Source organism: Hylobates moloch, unplaced genomic scaffold, assembly GCF_009828535.3.
Source record: "Hylobates moloch isolate HMO894 unplaced genomic scaffold, HMol_V3 SCAFFOLD_5, whole genome shotgun sequence".
In the NCBI taxonomy this organism is placed as follows: domain Eukaryota; kingdom Metazoa; phylum Chordata; class Mammalia; order Primates; family Hylobatidae; genus Hylobates; species Hylobates moloch.
The window spans coordinates 87,841,425-87,857,454 of record NW_026652280.1 but is presented as its reverse complement, the minus strand read 5'-3'; the positions used below and the strand labels follow the sequence as shown (position 1 = coordinate 87,857,454).

At 57.0% G+C, this 16,030-nt stretch overlaps 1 protein-coding gene across 1 annotated transcript in view; it reads right to left on the bottom strand.

Annotated features, from left to right (window-relative positions):
- Nucleotides 1-2,562: 2,562 nt before the first annotated feature.
- IGHMBP2 (immunoglobulin mu DNA binding protein 2) overlaps nt 2,563-16,030 on the bottom strand; it is a 38,549-nt gene continuing 25,081 nt past the window's right edge. The window contains exons 8-15 of the mRNA XM_032153727.2: nt 13,693-13,867; nt 9,734-9,916; nt 9,301-9,419; nt 8,650-8,744; nt 7,796-7,919; nt 6,100-6,981; nt 4,820-4,992; nt 2,563-3,640 (exon numbers count right to left, since the gene is read on the bottom strand). Coding sequence (XP_032009618.2) covers nt 3,443-3,640; nt 4,820-4,992; nt 6,100-6,981; nt 7,796-7,919; nt 8,650-8,744; nt 9,301-9,419; nt 9,734-9,916; nt 13,693-13,867 — 1,949 coding nt within the window. The 3' untranslated portion in view covers nt 2,563-3,442. The remainder of the gene's footprint in view (nt 3,641-4,819; nt 4,993-6,099; nt 6,982-7,795; nt 7,920-8,649; nt 8,745-9,300; nt 9,420-9,733; nt 9,917-13,692; nt 13,868-16,030) is intronic.

Below are 16,030 nucleotides of genomic sequence, written 5' to 3'. Positions count from 1 at the left end.
ATGAAGAACTGGCCCCAATCTGCCCACCCACACGAGAGGCTGCTTCCCCACTCCGCTTTTCCTGCAAGCAAAGAAGTTTCCAGACCAAATAAGGCTGCAGCTTTTGCTATGCTCCCAGCAGTGACCACAATTCCTTTTAAGTGCCAGGGCTATAACGTGGGCCTAAAACCTACCAAAGCAGTGTGGTGCCCATCAGCCCACTCCGGGATCCCTCTGGGCAGCTCCAAACAAACCAAGGTAAACAAACAGAGCAGGCCTGCCCTAGGCCCGCCCTTGGCCTGCTCGGCACAGGGCAGGGGCGAGCTGTGTTGGGTGCAAGGAAGCCAGGCAGACCCACACTGGGGGACCTGCGACTTCCACCAGCAGCTGACGAGCGGGCCCTTGGGACCTGGGCACTCTCGCCTCTGTCTCTGGTAGGAAAAGCCATTTGCTGAACCCCTTCTATGAGCAGCACGTGCCCTCTCGTTCCTCTCCACTGCTGCTTTGCCAGATGAGGAGGAGGAGGGCAGCACATTTATCAGACGCCAGGCGCCGTGCCCAAGGCCTTGTGTGTTTGATCATTTCACCTTCACAGCTACCCTGAGACACCCCATGTTACAGAGGAAACTGAGGCCCCAAGGCATGCAGCACATCCCAAGTAAACTCAGGAGCAACACCCAGGGCTGGCAGGGGCTCCCGCCTGTGCCCACTGCCCTGCCCGACACCCCCGGAAAGGAGCACATGGCGGGGCTGCCTCAGGGGAGCCGCACAGGTGGAGGTGGGCAGTTCTCCTTGGAAGGGGGTCCTCTACTCCGGGCGGTTCCGGCGCGGGTGGGCTATAGCCTGCAGCTACTGTCAGCAAGACCACACTCTGGCTGGCCAGGGAGATGTTTGGCTTGGGATATTTTTTTCCTTTTTTGGGTTACCCTATCCAGGCCAAACTGTAGGGTACTTTTCAAACAACTAGCTACAAACATTTTCCTAACAAGGCCTCTCTGGGATGAGAAATGGAAACTTTTTATGTTGCAACCTTGGGTTTTGGCATTTTAACAATGCATCACCAAGGGCTGTGGTGGTCAGCGGTGAAGGGGAGAAGGCTCCATGCAGGAGGCTGGGGGGCACAGCCAGGGAGATGACGAACCCGGAGCCAGGTCCCGCAAGGACGTGATGCTGCACTTCATTTCTTCCACTTAGCACAGCTGGCGCGCCAGCAACTGTTCCCGTCCTGCTTCACAGATGACAAACAGGCTCAGAGAGGAGAGGTGACTTGCTGAGGCCACACCTCAGTGGATGGTGGTGCTGGCTGGCGTTCAGACTCAGGTCCCTCCGATTCCAGAAGCCTTCACCCCCCACCCGCCCCGCCCACCGTTGGCACTGGCTGCCCTCCTCTACTTCAAGCTCCTCCTGGTGGGACGGCCCACAGAAGAACACCTGGATAAAGGTACAGGGCTTGGATTCCAATCGTGCCTTCTCTAATGAGTGGGGCGACACTAATTCCGTACCGCCTCCATGCTGGGAGGGGTATGCCCGATAAGACAGATGTGGGCATGACTGGGTTAGCAAAGATTCTTTGGCAGCAAGTGACAAAAACCCAAGGCAGATTTCTTCAGCTAAAAAAGGGGATTTACTAGCTCAGGATACCAGGAAGAATGGGGTGGAGGTCAGGCATGGCTACATCCAGGTGCTCAAACAGTGTCATCAGGTCACTCTCCCACCCCCATTTTTGGGTCTGTTTCTCTTTGGCCTCCTTCTCTTCTTCAGACAGGCTACCTAGGAGGCAGGGAGTGTGGCTGTCAGCTATCTCCCACACAAGAGCCAACATCTTTCAGCATCCATGTCAACCCCGGGGCAGGACTCTTATCAGCTGTTTGGATTCTGGGAAGTTAGGGAGCTTAAGCAGGCACCCCCACGCCCGCCCCTGCAGGAAGAACACCTGTCCCTGTGTGCTGTGTCAACCGGGAGACGCTTCCGATGGTGCCCTCATCCCCCATGAGCATCATTACACAAATGCCTCCCACAGCCACGGGTCCTCAAGGAGCATGAGAACTGCAGCCTTCTGTGCGCGCTGCTCAGCGCTTATGGAAGCAACCGGATTAACTCTGCCACACTTGACACAAAATGCAGTAGAGTCCTGGTCCCCTTCCCAAACAATTCAGTCCAAAAGCCACTTGACGGGAATAGACAAGGAAGGTGTCCAGGGCAGGGGGAAGAGGAGGGGCCCTAGTGGCCAAAGGTGGGGCGTCAGCCCGGGTAGGAGGGGAGAGTGGCCGAGGACCAGCAAGAACAGGGCAGTCAAAGCGTGCAGGCCTGGCCTAAGGACACACTAGCCGAATGCACTGCGTAAGTGGCCTCTGGGGGACAGCCACCCTAGGTGCAGGTCAGGGAAGCTCAACCTCACTCAGAACCGTCGGGGACATAAAAGGACATGAATGGGATTTAAGGACAGAGGAGCCTGCGCCGGGAGAGTCTGCCGCAGGGAGGTCAGAGGGAGAGGGGGCTTGAGAGACGCGGCAGGCAGGGCACAGCAGCTGAGCAGAACAGGCAAAGGGCGCGCCCCTTAGACCCACAGCAGACACACTGGGGTAGTGTGCAACGTTTTCATTTAATTTTTAAGTAATTTATACCCCTCTGAAACAAAACCCTGAGGCTCAGGTGCATCACCTGAGGTTCTCTTAAATAGAAGAGTTGGTACAGGGCACCAGAGAAGGCCAGGAGGCTCTGGATTGGTAAGCGCTGATGATGCTGAGGCTGTGGGGCAGCTTTCCCAGGACAGCTATATGGGACAGCTGGCTCACCTGGTCCCCACGGCGAGGCGCAGCAAGGAGGGGCTGGCACAGGCCAGGCGCCTTTGTAAGCCAGAGAGAGGTGCACGGGCCAGAAAGAGGTGCCTCCTAGACTCATGGGAGCCCTGTGGTGAGGGGGAGGGGGAACACTGCAGTCACCAGCAAACAGCAGACAGAAGGAAAGTGGCCCCAGCATCTGGCCGCATGGGAACGTGCAAGCCAAACGCCACTCCCTGCTCCCAGCCTGAGCGCCATTCAGAGTCTTGTTTCCTGTTTCCTCTCAGCACCCTCATCCTAATGGGCTGAGCTGGCAAGTCCCAGACATTGGAGGAGTAACTTCAATAGTTTGAGGCCCTGGATATTCTCCAAGGGACTGGAACCTTCCCCAGGATCCAGATGCTGGGATGTGGGTTTTGGCGGGGAGTGAGGGGAACGGACGTGCATTTCCCGAGCCCCACCTGCACAAGCACTGTTGTCCCCCAGGTGCTTTCCTCCACATTGTGACATCGGAAAAGCTAATCCCTGGGCTCCAAAAACCCAACCTTCCCCCACAGGGCCCTCTGCTCCTCCCCCATAGGCCCCTCCACTCCTCTGTCACCCTAGTGGAGGCGGAGCATGGTCTGGTGGCACCCTGGGCTGGCATGGAGAGAGCTCCGCGGGGCGTGCGAGGATGCGGCCGGTCACGTCCCCCTCTCCTTCCTCTGGCTGGTCCTCTGGTTGCTGAGCTCCCTCAGCTTCTTATCCAGCCTCCTCTGCAGCTGGGCCCTCTTGGCTGGGTCCAGGGATCTGTCCTTGGTCCCGCTGCCTGCATAGAGGACCCCTTCCCGGCTGATTCTCTGCCGGGCATGGGCGCGAGCCCTCTCACCGCAGCCATGGATCTGGGGAGGACACAAGAATCACTGCTGGGCTCACAGGGGCCAGGAGGCAGACCCTGCAGCTCTGCCCATCAAAGAGCTGGGGGGTCATAGGCGCCCCAACAGAGAAGGCCACTCCTCCCGCCATGTCAATCCTTCACCCTGCAGGCTGCTTGGCGGGAGGGCAGCGGGGTGGTCTGCACCCTGGTGTGGCGGGAGCCCCCGAGTGTGCACAGGAAATGGCACCACCCTGACTGACCACACAGTCCCTGCAGCCACTTCCCACTGCCTCCCAGCCTCCGCCTACCCAATCCACACTGCAGCCAAGACCAGTGACATCACAGCCCTGCTGACACCCTAGAGGGTGCCCCACTGCCTTCAGATCAGGCCCGATTCCTCCAGGCAGCTCGCCAGGCCATGCCCAGCCTCGACTCTAGCCATCCTGCCTCACACTCTACTCCCAAATCCCTGACTGGGCCCAGGGCTTTATGCATGTTCTAAGGGTGGATAGCCTGCCTACCCACCCCGCCATCGGCCCTGTCCTCCCCAGCCCAGCTCCCACCTTCTGTCCCACAGGTCTCAGCCCCAGTGTTACTTCCTCCAGGAAGCCCACCCTGACTGTTGCATCTAGGTGGGTGTCCCTGCTGCCACCTTGGCCCTGGGTTTTCTTCCTCGGAGCACTCAACACCTGGTACCATATGCTGGTCTCTTACTCAGATCCCCCACCAGGCCCAGCATCCTCCAGGGTAGAGACAAGGCTGGTTCAGACCTCAGCTTCCCACAGGCACCCACACCTGGCCCAAGGGGTTCTCAACAACTCTGGCTCAAGGAATGAATGACACAGCAGCCAGGCCACGGCCAGCTCAGACAACGGGCTGGAGGCTCTGCCTCCCACCTCCCCTATGCCAAACAGACCAGATTAGGCCACTAACAGAACCCAAGGACACTGGGACAAAATTCCCTCTGCCCAGAATTCCCACTAACGTGGCTGCAGCTCAGCAAATAAGGCATTTTGTTTGCTTATGCCCTGATGTGCTCAAAACAGATCATGAGTCAGTGTCTGATTTCTGTTTCTGGAGGTATCTGGAGCTCGTAACCAGCTAACTGTTCCAACTGGAACAAGTCTGCCCAGGGTCTGCTTCCTGGAGACGGAACCCACCACCCCTCCCCACTGTCTGATCCCAGGAGGGGAAGCAGACATACCTCAGGCAGGTGGTGGCTGAGGCAGTAGCGGCGGCTGCAGAGCTGGCAGAACTGGCCCAGGGTTGTGACGCTGGCTGTGCACTTGGCAAAGCCACAGGTGTTATCAGCCTTAATGGCAGCAGAAACCAGGGCCTCAAAGTCCTCCTCCGTGGGCAGATCTATGGCTGGATGTCCTGGAAAAGACCCGCATCACTCAGGCAAATGGAAAGACAACAGTGCCACACCTGGCCCCTCATTTAAGGTTTTAAAAGCAATTCATGGCTGAGCACAGTGGCTCACATCTGTAATCCCAGCATTTTGGGAGGCTGAGGTAGGAGGATTGCTTGAGGCCAGGAGTTCAAAACTAGCCTGGGCAACATAGTGACATAGTGAGACCCCGTCTCTATTAATTCTAAAAAAAATTAAAAAGTAGCTCATGTGTCTTCCCTCTGCTAACCTGTCGGTGCCCTCGGGCAGAGGTGGCACCAGTCCTGTCCTCTAGCACAAAGCGTGGCATACAGTAGCTGCTCAAGAAAGGTTTGGGGAGTGAATTCCTCTGGAGCCCCAGGCTCTGGGAGGCCCCTTTCAAAGCCATGCATGTGCTGGTGTAGCTTCACTTCAGGAATTCAATGAATCAATGCAAGCTGGAACTCCTGCATGGTCTTGCTGAGGAAAATGGCGGTAGCAGGAGTTCCCCAAGACCGACCAGGTCTACAGGCTCTGCCAGCGTATGCCTGGCCAACTCCCAGTGCACGCCTGGCCAGCTCCTGCGGGGTGGGCACAATGCAGGATGTGGCAGACGGAGCAGAGCCCACCTAGGGACTCCGCATGGCCCATGGGCAAGAATGGTTTTGCGCTCAGCCAGCCCCTGTGGTTCTGAGCATTTTGCCCAGGACGACTTCCAGGCAGAGTGCACCCTTTTGCTGTGCAAGACCTCCACCCTCCAGGGACACATGTGGCATGGGACCCTGTGATCGCTCCATTCCCGAGGGGCTCCAGGGAGCCGTCCATGTTTGCTCTTCCAGGCCCCTCCCGCTGCCACAGACATGCTCTGAGCGCTGCCTACTTGCCAAGTCCCACACACTGGCTCTGGGACAAGAAGGTGCCCGTGACCTGATCGCCGACCTAGGGGAGCCCAGACGGAGCTGGGAGTGGCATGACTGAAAATAAAGCTAAAATGACACAGGCATGGTGCCACCAGGAGGAAGCCCTTCCTTCTGTTGATGGTGGCAGGTGGGTTCCAAGTAGGGCCAGCACCCCAGTGAGGGGACACTGCCCCATGTTCTTATTAGTTGACTTACCTTTGGCTTTTTTCTTTTTCTTTTCTGGAAGTTTCTGCTGCCCTGAGGACTGCTGCTCCTTGCTGGTGGGCTGCCCCTGCGCACTCCTGACCCTCTGCAGTCTCTCCAGGTGCAGCGTCCTCAGATCAGGCTGGTCCGGGCCACGCTGCTCCCTGGGAGGCTGCTCCGTCTGCGCAGGGCTAGGGGGCACTGGCTGGAGAGGGGCTAGGCCGCCGGTCCCTGCTGGGGGTCCCAGGGCTGCTGGGGGTCCCGGGGCTGCTGGGGGTCGCGGGGCCAGCGGGGCCCTCTTGCTCACAGTGATGAACCTCCTCTTCCCTTCCCCGGAACTGTCGTGCCTCAGCCCGTGCTCCTCGGCTATCTGGTGGACCCGCAGCCTGTCGTGGGAATTGAGGGAAGGAGGAAACTCCAACTGCATCTTCTTGCTGGCCATGAACTCCACTATCATGGCCCGGAAGTGGTCCACGCCGTCTTGGCTCTCCACTCCCTCCGGGCTGCCTCCGTTGAGGCTGGGCTGAGATGGGGCTTCAGAGGCCAGAGACTTCCCGGCCGGCTTCTTCCGGCCCTGTCTGGCAGGTGCTGCGGCCTCCTGGCCTCCCTCCTGCCGCTGGCTTCCGGTCCTGGTGGACGTAGCAGGGCCCTGGGGCTTGGTGGCAGCATGGCTGGAACCCTGGGAGCTCTCATGGGAATAGTTTTCTGGGACAATATCGTCAAGATACTCAAAGGCCGTGCGTACTTCCCCATGCTGTGTGAAATACTCCACCAGGGTCTTCAAAAATGCATGGTTGTTGACAGTACGGGAGTCACAGATGACCGCCACGTGGCGCCGGGCACGAGTGACAGCCACATTGATCCTCCGGTCCTCAGCAAGAAAACCAACTTCACCTACAAAAGGCCAGAGGGGAGTGAGAAGCAGGTTTCAGACTAAGAAACTGAGTCAGGCTCCTATGCCCTTATCAGTAACCACCACAAGTATGGTCCCCTGTGCATGGCCCACCATCCACACAGCTGCCCGGCCACGCATGGCACCGTGATGCCACACCTGCCCTGGCATCTGGCTGCCACAGCTGACTGAGTGGGGCTCTGGGGAACCCGACTGGGTTCTGTCGCTCCTTTCCTTCTGTCTAAGCCCAGCCTCAGGGGCCGCCTGGGGTGTGGCTGCAGCTGGCACCCGGGAGAAAGCACAAGAAACCTTCCAGGACCTTCCCTTCTTTCCCCCATAGCTTCTAACCAGGCCTCATCTGCTTTCTGCCTTCTGAGAATGTCTCACAAAGCGCGTTCACTAAACCTGCTTCTGGGAACAACTCTCATCCCAAATAGAAAGCCCACAAACCACAGCAGCACAGAAACCACAGCCATGACCACCACACTCCGCGGCTCTGTGCACGGAGGCTAAAGGCCAGCTCTGGGCTGCAGGGGGCTCCACCTCCTCGGCAGGGTGTCCTGATCATTCCCAGCCCACCCTGCGCCCCCAGCTGCCACCCCAGCCATCTGCTCCCCGACAGCACACTCACGCCTCTGAGCCTCCGCAGACTCTCTTGCCTGTGCTTTGCCTGACGTGAACTTACTGAGGACAGAAGCTGCACCATGAGCACACTGCCAGAAACCAGTGTGGCACGCAGCAGACACCCAATATGCCCCTCAATCAATAAATTCACTTCTGTGCTATCCCCAAAGGACTCTGGCGAGGGCTCCGTACCTTTCCTGTTGGACCTGACGAAGGACAGTATCACGGCCTCCTTCTCTCGGCCTTGGAAGCCATCGACGGACTTGATTTCAAGCTCAGGGTGCCTGTGCCCAAGGCTCTGTCTGAGCAGGTCCACCTGAAACACCAGCCAGGCTGTGGTTTCCTCACCCCCCAGGCCAGCGCAGCAAGACCCTGCCCTTCAGCTCAGCAGAGGGCCTCACGCTGCGAAACAGCCAGGACCTGGGAAGCGGAGCCTGCAGGAGCCCCATGGGGAAAGGCGTCCGGTCCGCCCTCCTCACAGGCACGCATGCACGCCAACACGACACCCTGTCCCTGGCATTTGATCATTTCTTTTGGCTTATGACAGCCGCCAGCCTCATGTGTGATGCCCGCACACCAGGAAGCGATGATGGCCTCTTCCACAGACCCTCCCCATACTCCAGAAGGCACATTTCCCCACCAAATGAGACACGCATGGGAACACGACCTGAGCCAGACCAGCAAGGTTCAAGGCTGAGGCTCCTGTGGGAAATGCCAGAAAAGGACAGGCTGTTCCGCCAGGGCTGCCTGTGGAAGGACTGTGTCAGCCTGAGGCTGCCGGGGTCACCCAGCAAATCTGGCCAGAACACAAGCCAGTGCAGAAGGCTGGGGCGCCGGGCAGCGCAGGCGGGGCAGGGTGAGGCGGGCAGACGAACACACAGGGGCCCCTGACAACATCATTTGGGCCCTGGATCCAGTCACAATAAGGTCAGCCCTACCCCTGAACTTTTCCATCACCACAGCCAACAAATCACCCTTTTTCTTTCACCCTCTAGGTTGTGTGAGCCCCAGCTGTTCTGTAGAGGGACAAAAGGAAACTGTCGTACCTGGAGGTTGTATGGCGAGACCACAGCAATGTCACGGGCTGGAACACCAGCATCCACCAGAGCCTGGATGTGCAAACTGACGAGGCGGACTTCGCCTGGAGGGAAAGAAAGAACAGGTGAGCAGCACAAGGTCGCCCCGAGCGGGCATCCACCACCAACACGTGTTTCGGGCACGTTTCTGTCGATCATGGCCAGCTGATCTTCCACTGTGCCCCAGGTGGCTTCCTGGGAGCTAATCATCTGTGTCCCAGGGCCCCAGGACCAGCCATGCCCAGCTAACTTGAATTTCACATCAGCAATGAAGGCCTTTTGACTCCTATGGCCGTGCATCCTGTTCAACGTGGAACTGGGGAGATGGTGGTGTCAGCTGAGCAATGACAGTTCCCATCACCAGACCAGCCAGGCAGAACTGGGCCACCATTCAGGAGAAGGCCGTAAAATGCTGCCAGGCCCATGTCACCCAGGAGTGGGCTGCTCACCCTGGAGAACACGATGCTGCTCAACCTCTTGGAGGGTGGCGCTCCGTTTTTTCACGGCCATCAACAACTGCTCTCAGCTCCTCCCGGAATTAGGCAATTAAAGTGCCTTTTATTTTTAAAGAGCTAGAGGTATGTTTAAACAAAAAAGCTGGCCGTCTGCAAGCAAGCTCACCAGGGTTCCCTTTCGATTGTTCGTCCTCCTCCTCCAGCTCAAACAGCCCGCAGCCGGCGGTGTCCACCAGGAGCAGGGGCACACCCGTCTCTTCTGTGGCAGCCACACCTGGGAGGTCCCTGGCACACAGGCAGAGAGGCAGCACATCAGGGGGGCCACAGTGCAGTGCTCAGGCCCCACCCAACAGAACCGACCCCTCCCACGAGGAAAAGGCTTAGGTAGGGGAAGACAATGAGAACATCAGGACATCAGATGGGAGGGAGCGGGCCTGACCCAGCTCTCCAGGGCAAGGCCACCCTCTCTTCCAAAAAGCTAGCCTCAGAGTCGACTTTCACGCAGAAAGCTTCACTTTAGCTTGCTGCGTAGAAACAGGTGACGCAGAGGATTAGCCAGGGCAGAAGGATGGGGCAGGGGGTGGGGCCGAGCTACTTACCTCAGGAGGTGCCCCGCCACAGAAGGGTGGGCCGTGAGCTGCCCGAGGTACATGGTGTCCGAGGCCCAGCGCATGATAGCCTGGTGCATGCGGTACTGCACTGTCAGTGTCCGCACTACCCTCGCGCCGTACTCCTCGGCCAGGCGCTCCATCAGGCTGAGCGACAGCCCTGCCAGCGCAGCCCTGCGCCCAGGAGGGAGAAACAGGGAAGGCAGGCCTGAGCCCCAGAGTCCAGGTGTGAACCACGGCAAGTGAGGAGGACAGGCCCCAAACCTCAGGACCCAACTATCCCCTGGGTTCTGACCCAGAAGTCACCAAGGGGTGGGGTTGGCTGAATCACAGCCCCAAAGGCACCTACACCCAGTCGCCAAGGCCTGTGAATGTTCCCTTACAGGACAACAGGGACGCTGCAGCTGAGACGAAGTTAAGGATCCTGGGATGGGGAGGCGACCCTGGATGACCCAGGTGATAACCCGAGGGTCTTATAAGAGGGGCATAGGAAGGTCAGAGTCAGAGAAGGCCACCGAGGGGAGAGATTTGAAGACACAACACTGCTGGCTTCACAGACAGAGGAAAGGGCGACAAGTCAAGCAATGGCCTCTAGGAGCCGGAAAAGACCAGGAGATGGCTTTTCCCCTGGACCCTCCAGAAGAAGCAACCCACCCACACCTTGATTTTAAGCCGGTGAGTCTGATTTTGGACATGTGACCCCCAGATTGTCGTTTCTGGAGGTCAGGAAATCAGTTGTTGTCAGCCACTAAGCTTGTGGTCATTTGTCACAGCCACAATAGGGAACGAACACACTCCAACATGCTCCAGCTGTGAGCAGTCAAGTCCACTCCCACCAAGAACGGCTGCAGCGGCTGAGCACTGCCCAGGCGCCAGGCACTGTTGGGTGCGCCAGATGTGGATTAACTCCCTTCATCCTTATAACAACCTCATGAGGTGGCTACTGTTATGACTCCCATGTTACATGTAAGAAGGGTGAGACAGAGAAGGCCGCCAGCCCACAGCTGCCCCACTAGTGAGCTGCAGAGCCAGGACCTGCCCGGGCCGCCTGGTGCCAGAGCCCACCCTGTGCACCACTACAGCTCATCAACCCCACCAAAACCCTGGGGCAGTACCCAGCTCCACTTCAGAGACCTTCCCTCTGGAAACTTACGAGATCTCTGTGATTAACCTATTTTTAATTCCAACAAAGTGAGGACAGGACGTGATGATCAGTACCAACTGCAAACCCAAAACACCCAGCGCAACTCCACCCAACATCCTCCGCCCAAACCATCCTACTCTCTCCAGGGAACATCACCCAACGTCTTCCCCCGAAACCATCCTACTCTCTCCAGGGAACACCACCCAATGTCCTCCCCCAAAACCATCCTACTCTCTCCAGGGAACACCACCCAACGTCTTCCCCCGAAACCATCCTACTCTCTCCAGGGAACACCACCCAACGTCCTCCCTCGAAACCATCCTACTCTCTCCAGGGAACACCACCCAACATCCTCCCCCAAAACCATCCTACTCTCTCCAGGCACACAACGGAGTCCCTGCTCAAGGGCACAGTTCCAAACTTCCTCCACCCAAAGGCTTTCCAGAGGACGAAGACCTCCTTTAAGGACATCTCGAGAACCTCTCCCTGGAAGAAGCCACTGAACAAGCGTCCTCCCATGCTTGTCCTCCCTGCTCCCAGGGAGGTTCTGATGGCAGTGGCTGCTGCCATCATGCTGGCTGCAGCAGGGAACGCTGGCTGTGGCTGAACACTCCATGAAGCCAGTGGGAGCCCTGCCCTTTCTGAGGTGGAGTGGCCGCTGCAGCCCAGACGCAGGGTTGCAGCTACAGACCCAGGCCCACTGCTCCAGGAGGGCGGGGCTACAGCTGCCCAAACTGCAGCTGTGGATCTGAGTCTCCCCGTGCTCTTAGGGGAGCCGGGAACAGGCAGGATCTGCCTTTCTGGGTGCAGCCGCAGCTGCCAGACCTGTGGCTGCAGACCTGGGCTTCCCGCTCCACGAAGCAGGGAGGAGCCGGGAGCAAGCAGGAGCCTGGCCTCTTCTGAGGGGGCGGGGGCAGGAGCTCTTGGGTGCAGCTGTAGCTGCCCTCCCACTCTGCAGCCTGCACCCTCCTTGGGCGCCCCAGGAAGGACAACCCCGCCACTGTCCCTGCAGGCTCATGGGTGTCTGCTTCCACTGCCTGGCCTCTCTCGGCTCCCAGCACCCACTTGGATCTCAGAGTGGGACTAGGGCCAAGAATGGCAGCAGGAGGCAGACAGAGTCCTGGGTGGAAGGGGACAGTGGAAGGCCAGGGAGGGCCTGAAGGCTGGGGGCTGGGCTGCCAGTCCTGTGGACCAGAGTGAGGACTCATGGTGCCTCTTCCAGGCCCACCCATGGCCACCCATGGACCAATCAGCACATACTTCCTTCCCTCTGAGGTCCATAAAAGCCCTGGACTCAGCCAGAGAAGGCGAGAGGATGGCCAGAGGATGGAGAAGGCAGAGAGACAACAGGGCAGAGAGGAGCTACGCCCTCTGCTGAGAGCTTCAGAGACCTGCAGAGATGTCCGAGTGACTTGCCTGCAGAGAGAAGCCACCCTCTCCAGGGCCTCCTCTGCTGACAGCTGAACACTCGACGGATGACCTGCCTACAGAGAGGAGCTACCCACTACTCTGAGCTGTTCTAACACTAAATAAAACTCTTCTTCACCCTTCACTTATCTGCATACCTCATTCTTCCAGGATGCAGGACAAGAATTGGGGCAAAGGTGCTGAGGCCACAGAGGTTTCCAGCCAGAAAAATCAACACCCCAGAGATCCCGTAACATTTCCACTCTAGATCCCCATGTGTCTCCCACCAGGACAATCTTTCAGAGCACCTTTCCCCAGCACTCCCCTTCCTTCCACCATCCTTATTTCCAACATCTTCCTCCCAAAGCTCACTCTCAATTACTATTTTTGACACCTCTCTCTACATATCCCCCAACTCCTGGGCTGCCCACTCCCCTTTGATGAGATTCTACTCGACAGGCTTTCTTGCACATCTTCTTCTGGTCCTCAGAAAACAACGAAAGTTCCAAGTTCATAGCTTCTACACACCCACAGTGAAATACAGAAGTGTTTCAAAAGGCAACAGAAATCAGAAGAAATCAATCTTCCCCCGGTGGAAGTGAGGGCCAGGATGCAGGAGTCTCAGAAGCCTTTCATTCCTCAGGGACAACTTTCTGAACAGGGACTTGTCCAAAGACAGCCCATGTGCCAGGCCCTGTTCACAGGCCTCGTGTAAGGGCAGTCAAGGGATACCATGCGGAGGGTTCATCTGGAGGGAGGGCATGCCCACCACATCCAGGCAGGAGTGGCCCAGGCAGAGGGGCGAGCGAGGCCTGTGTGGCTGGAGCAGTGAGTGCTGGGTAGTATGCGGAGAGGTGAGAGGGGGGCTGGGGTGGGCAGCACTTTCTCCGCCAGGACAGCCTGGGCCAGGCCACTGCATCAGGGCTCTGGTGTCTCCGTAGGGCAGAACCATGGTTTGCTGCGTCTCTGCTCAGTGCCCTCCATCCAGGGATGTGTCTACAGACTGAAGACTAAAGAACCCACATCCATCCAGAGGCCAGTCAGCCCAGCCCACGGCTCTCAAGACACCCTACAATCAAACCTGCCTGCTTCATGAGGGGATATACAACTCAACAAGCAGGGACGGAGCACCAGAAACATGCCAGGCCCTGTCTCCAGTTCTGAGGCTACAAAGATGAAGGTGATGCGACCCTGCCCTCTGGGAGTACATGATCTCACGGATCCAACGTCGAGATGAATGAATGCTATAAGACAGGGTAGGAGCTGTGCCAAGAAACACACCAAGGAGACACCGCAGAGGCTCCTGGTGAGCCTGGGGCTTCTGGCTGAGCCTGGAAGGACCACATCAAGGGGTGGAGGGCGGGGGCAGAGAAAGGCATATGCGGAAAAGGGGTCTTACTTGTGAGAGACTGTGGTGGGGGGCAGCTGCTTGTGATCGCCCGCCAGGATGCACTTTCTGGCCTTCAGCAGGGGGATCCAGCAGCTCGCCTCGAGGGCCTGGGCACACTCGTCAATGACCACCACGTCGAAGTGGCTCTCGGGCAGCAACTTCAGGGGGCCATCAGCAGACGCACCTGGTGGAAACAGGGAACCGAGCGTCTCCAGGGGCACAGCTGCTTCCCAACAGCCACAGCCACACCAGAGGAGACACCACCAAGCTGGGGTTTCATCAAGGCTTGCATTGCAACTGTGTGGGATAAATTTGTATCTTGTAATAAAAACTTGGCCAAGACATTTTAAAACTCATGGTTCCAGCTCACCTGTGTTTTGAGCAGTGGGTACTGTGGCCACAGGCCCCTCTGACCTTCAATCAGCAAAATTAATCACCCCTTCGGGGCTGTGACCCCAAGCCCAAGTGATGTTTTCTGAGTTCTAAATATTGTAACTCAATTATTCTCTAAATTTAGAACCTAATTCTCCTCTAAGGTGACTTTCTTGGACATACAGAACAATCAACTGCTGGGCACTCACCCAGAAAAAAGCCTCCATGTATTTGGCAACACAAACCCACTGCCACAGCTTTTCCTTCCTGGGATGCGGGGCAGCAGAGTGCAGTGTTCAGGCTGTGAGCAAGACTCGGGCCCCAAGCCGTCTCCAGCAAACAGTGTGGGGCCTCAGGTGAGCCTCCCACCCCCGAGCCTGTTTCCTCACCCACAAACATGGACAACGCCTGCATGTCATGTGATTGTACCACAAAGGGAGATAACATATATAAAGTGCCCGGCATGAGAAGGCAGGTTTCCATAAATGTGATCAATGTTAGTTCCCACCCTTTCTGCCTTCCATCTGAGTGAATTATGCTAATGGTATGTACATAATGCCATGATGAAGACATACTGAGAAATTTCTCAAGATTGACTCTTCAGAGATGGCTAGAAAAAGCACCTACAGGCCAGGCGCGGTGGCTCATGCCTGTAATCCCAGCACTTTAGGAGGCTGAGGTGGGTGGATCACGAGGTCAGGAGATCGAGACCACAGTGAAACCCCGTCTCTACTAAAAAAAATACAAAAAAATTAGCTGGGCGCGGTGGCGGGCGCCTGTAGTCCCAGCTACTCGGGAGGCTGAGGCAGGAGAATGGTGTGAACCCGGGAGGCGGAGCTTGCAGTGAGCCGAGATGGCGCCACTGCACTCCAGGCTGGGCGACAGCGAGACTCCGTCTCAAAAAAAAAAAAAAAAAGAAAAAAAGAAAAAGCACCCACAGAGGAGAGAGACCTTGGCTGGGCTTTGGATAATTAAGAGACATGTTTAGGTTACAGATGTGACTTCACAGTACAGAGAAACCAGACTTCGTGATGGAGAAGCACTTCCAGGAACTCACTCTAGTTCCCCAACAACCAGGAGGGAACAGAAAGGCCACAAAGGCCACAAGCTGACCTTGTGGGGCTCGGCGGGTGCCTCCTAATTTCCAGCAAGTGCTGTCCTTGAAGCCAGAGAAGGATGTCAGCAAAGAGACTCTCACAAGCTCTGAGAATTCTCTCCTCCATGAAAGCAACAAGGCATCGGCAAATGGTCAGAATCAACTTTCTCAGAATTCTGGAAACTCGCCAAAGGCTTGCAGCAATCAGGGAAGTGTTCATTCCAGAAAAGCATCTGAATCCCCATCAGCACAGGAGCTCGGTGGCACTGAAACCTGCCCTATTCCCAGCCATCCCTATGGCAGCCTTGAAACCCTCAGCCTTAAGTCAGGGTGAAAACCAGCACCTGGCAGCCCCGGGGGATGCAGAACAGGGTTGGCATTCCTGAAAAGCCCCACTCCAGAAACTGTGCTTATCTTATCTGTCTGGGAATCCTCTGGTAGACCACATTCAAAAGACTTTATCTGAGCTCATGCAATACAAACAGTCTTTTCCCTGGTGGTGTTTGTCAAAAACTGTCAGAGGTAATTGTTGAACATCACAGTTTTCTAAGACAGAGAATAATGGTCGCAGCAAATGATAGGATAACCAAAGTTTTAAGCTGGGGAATGAGATATCCTCAGGGGGCTTTGAAAAGCTCCAACATATTCCCAGGAATCTAGAAGGCCACACACATGTACAGGGCTCAGGAAAGACCTCAGGAGGCCCTCAGCTCTCACCTGTGGCTCAGCTCAAGGCACTGCACAAACGGGAAGTGAAAGCTGAGAGTCACAAACAGCCTGGCTCTGTGTTGGAGGTGTGCCCAAGCACACACACAGAGCCACTCAGCAAAGACTGGGGCATTTATGGCTCCAGGAGTTCAGGGGGATTTCTGTCTAATC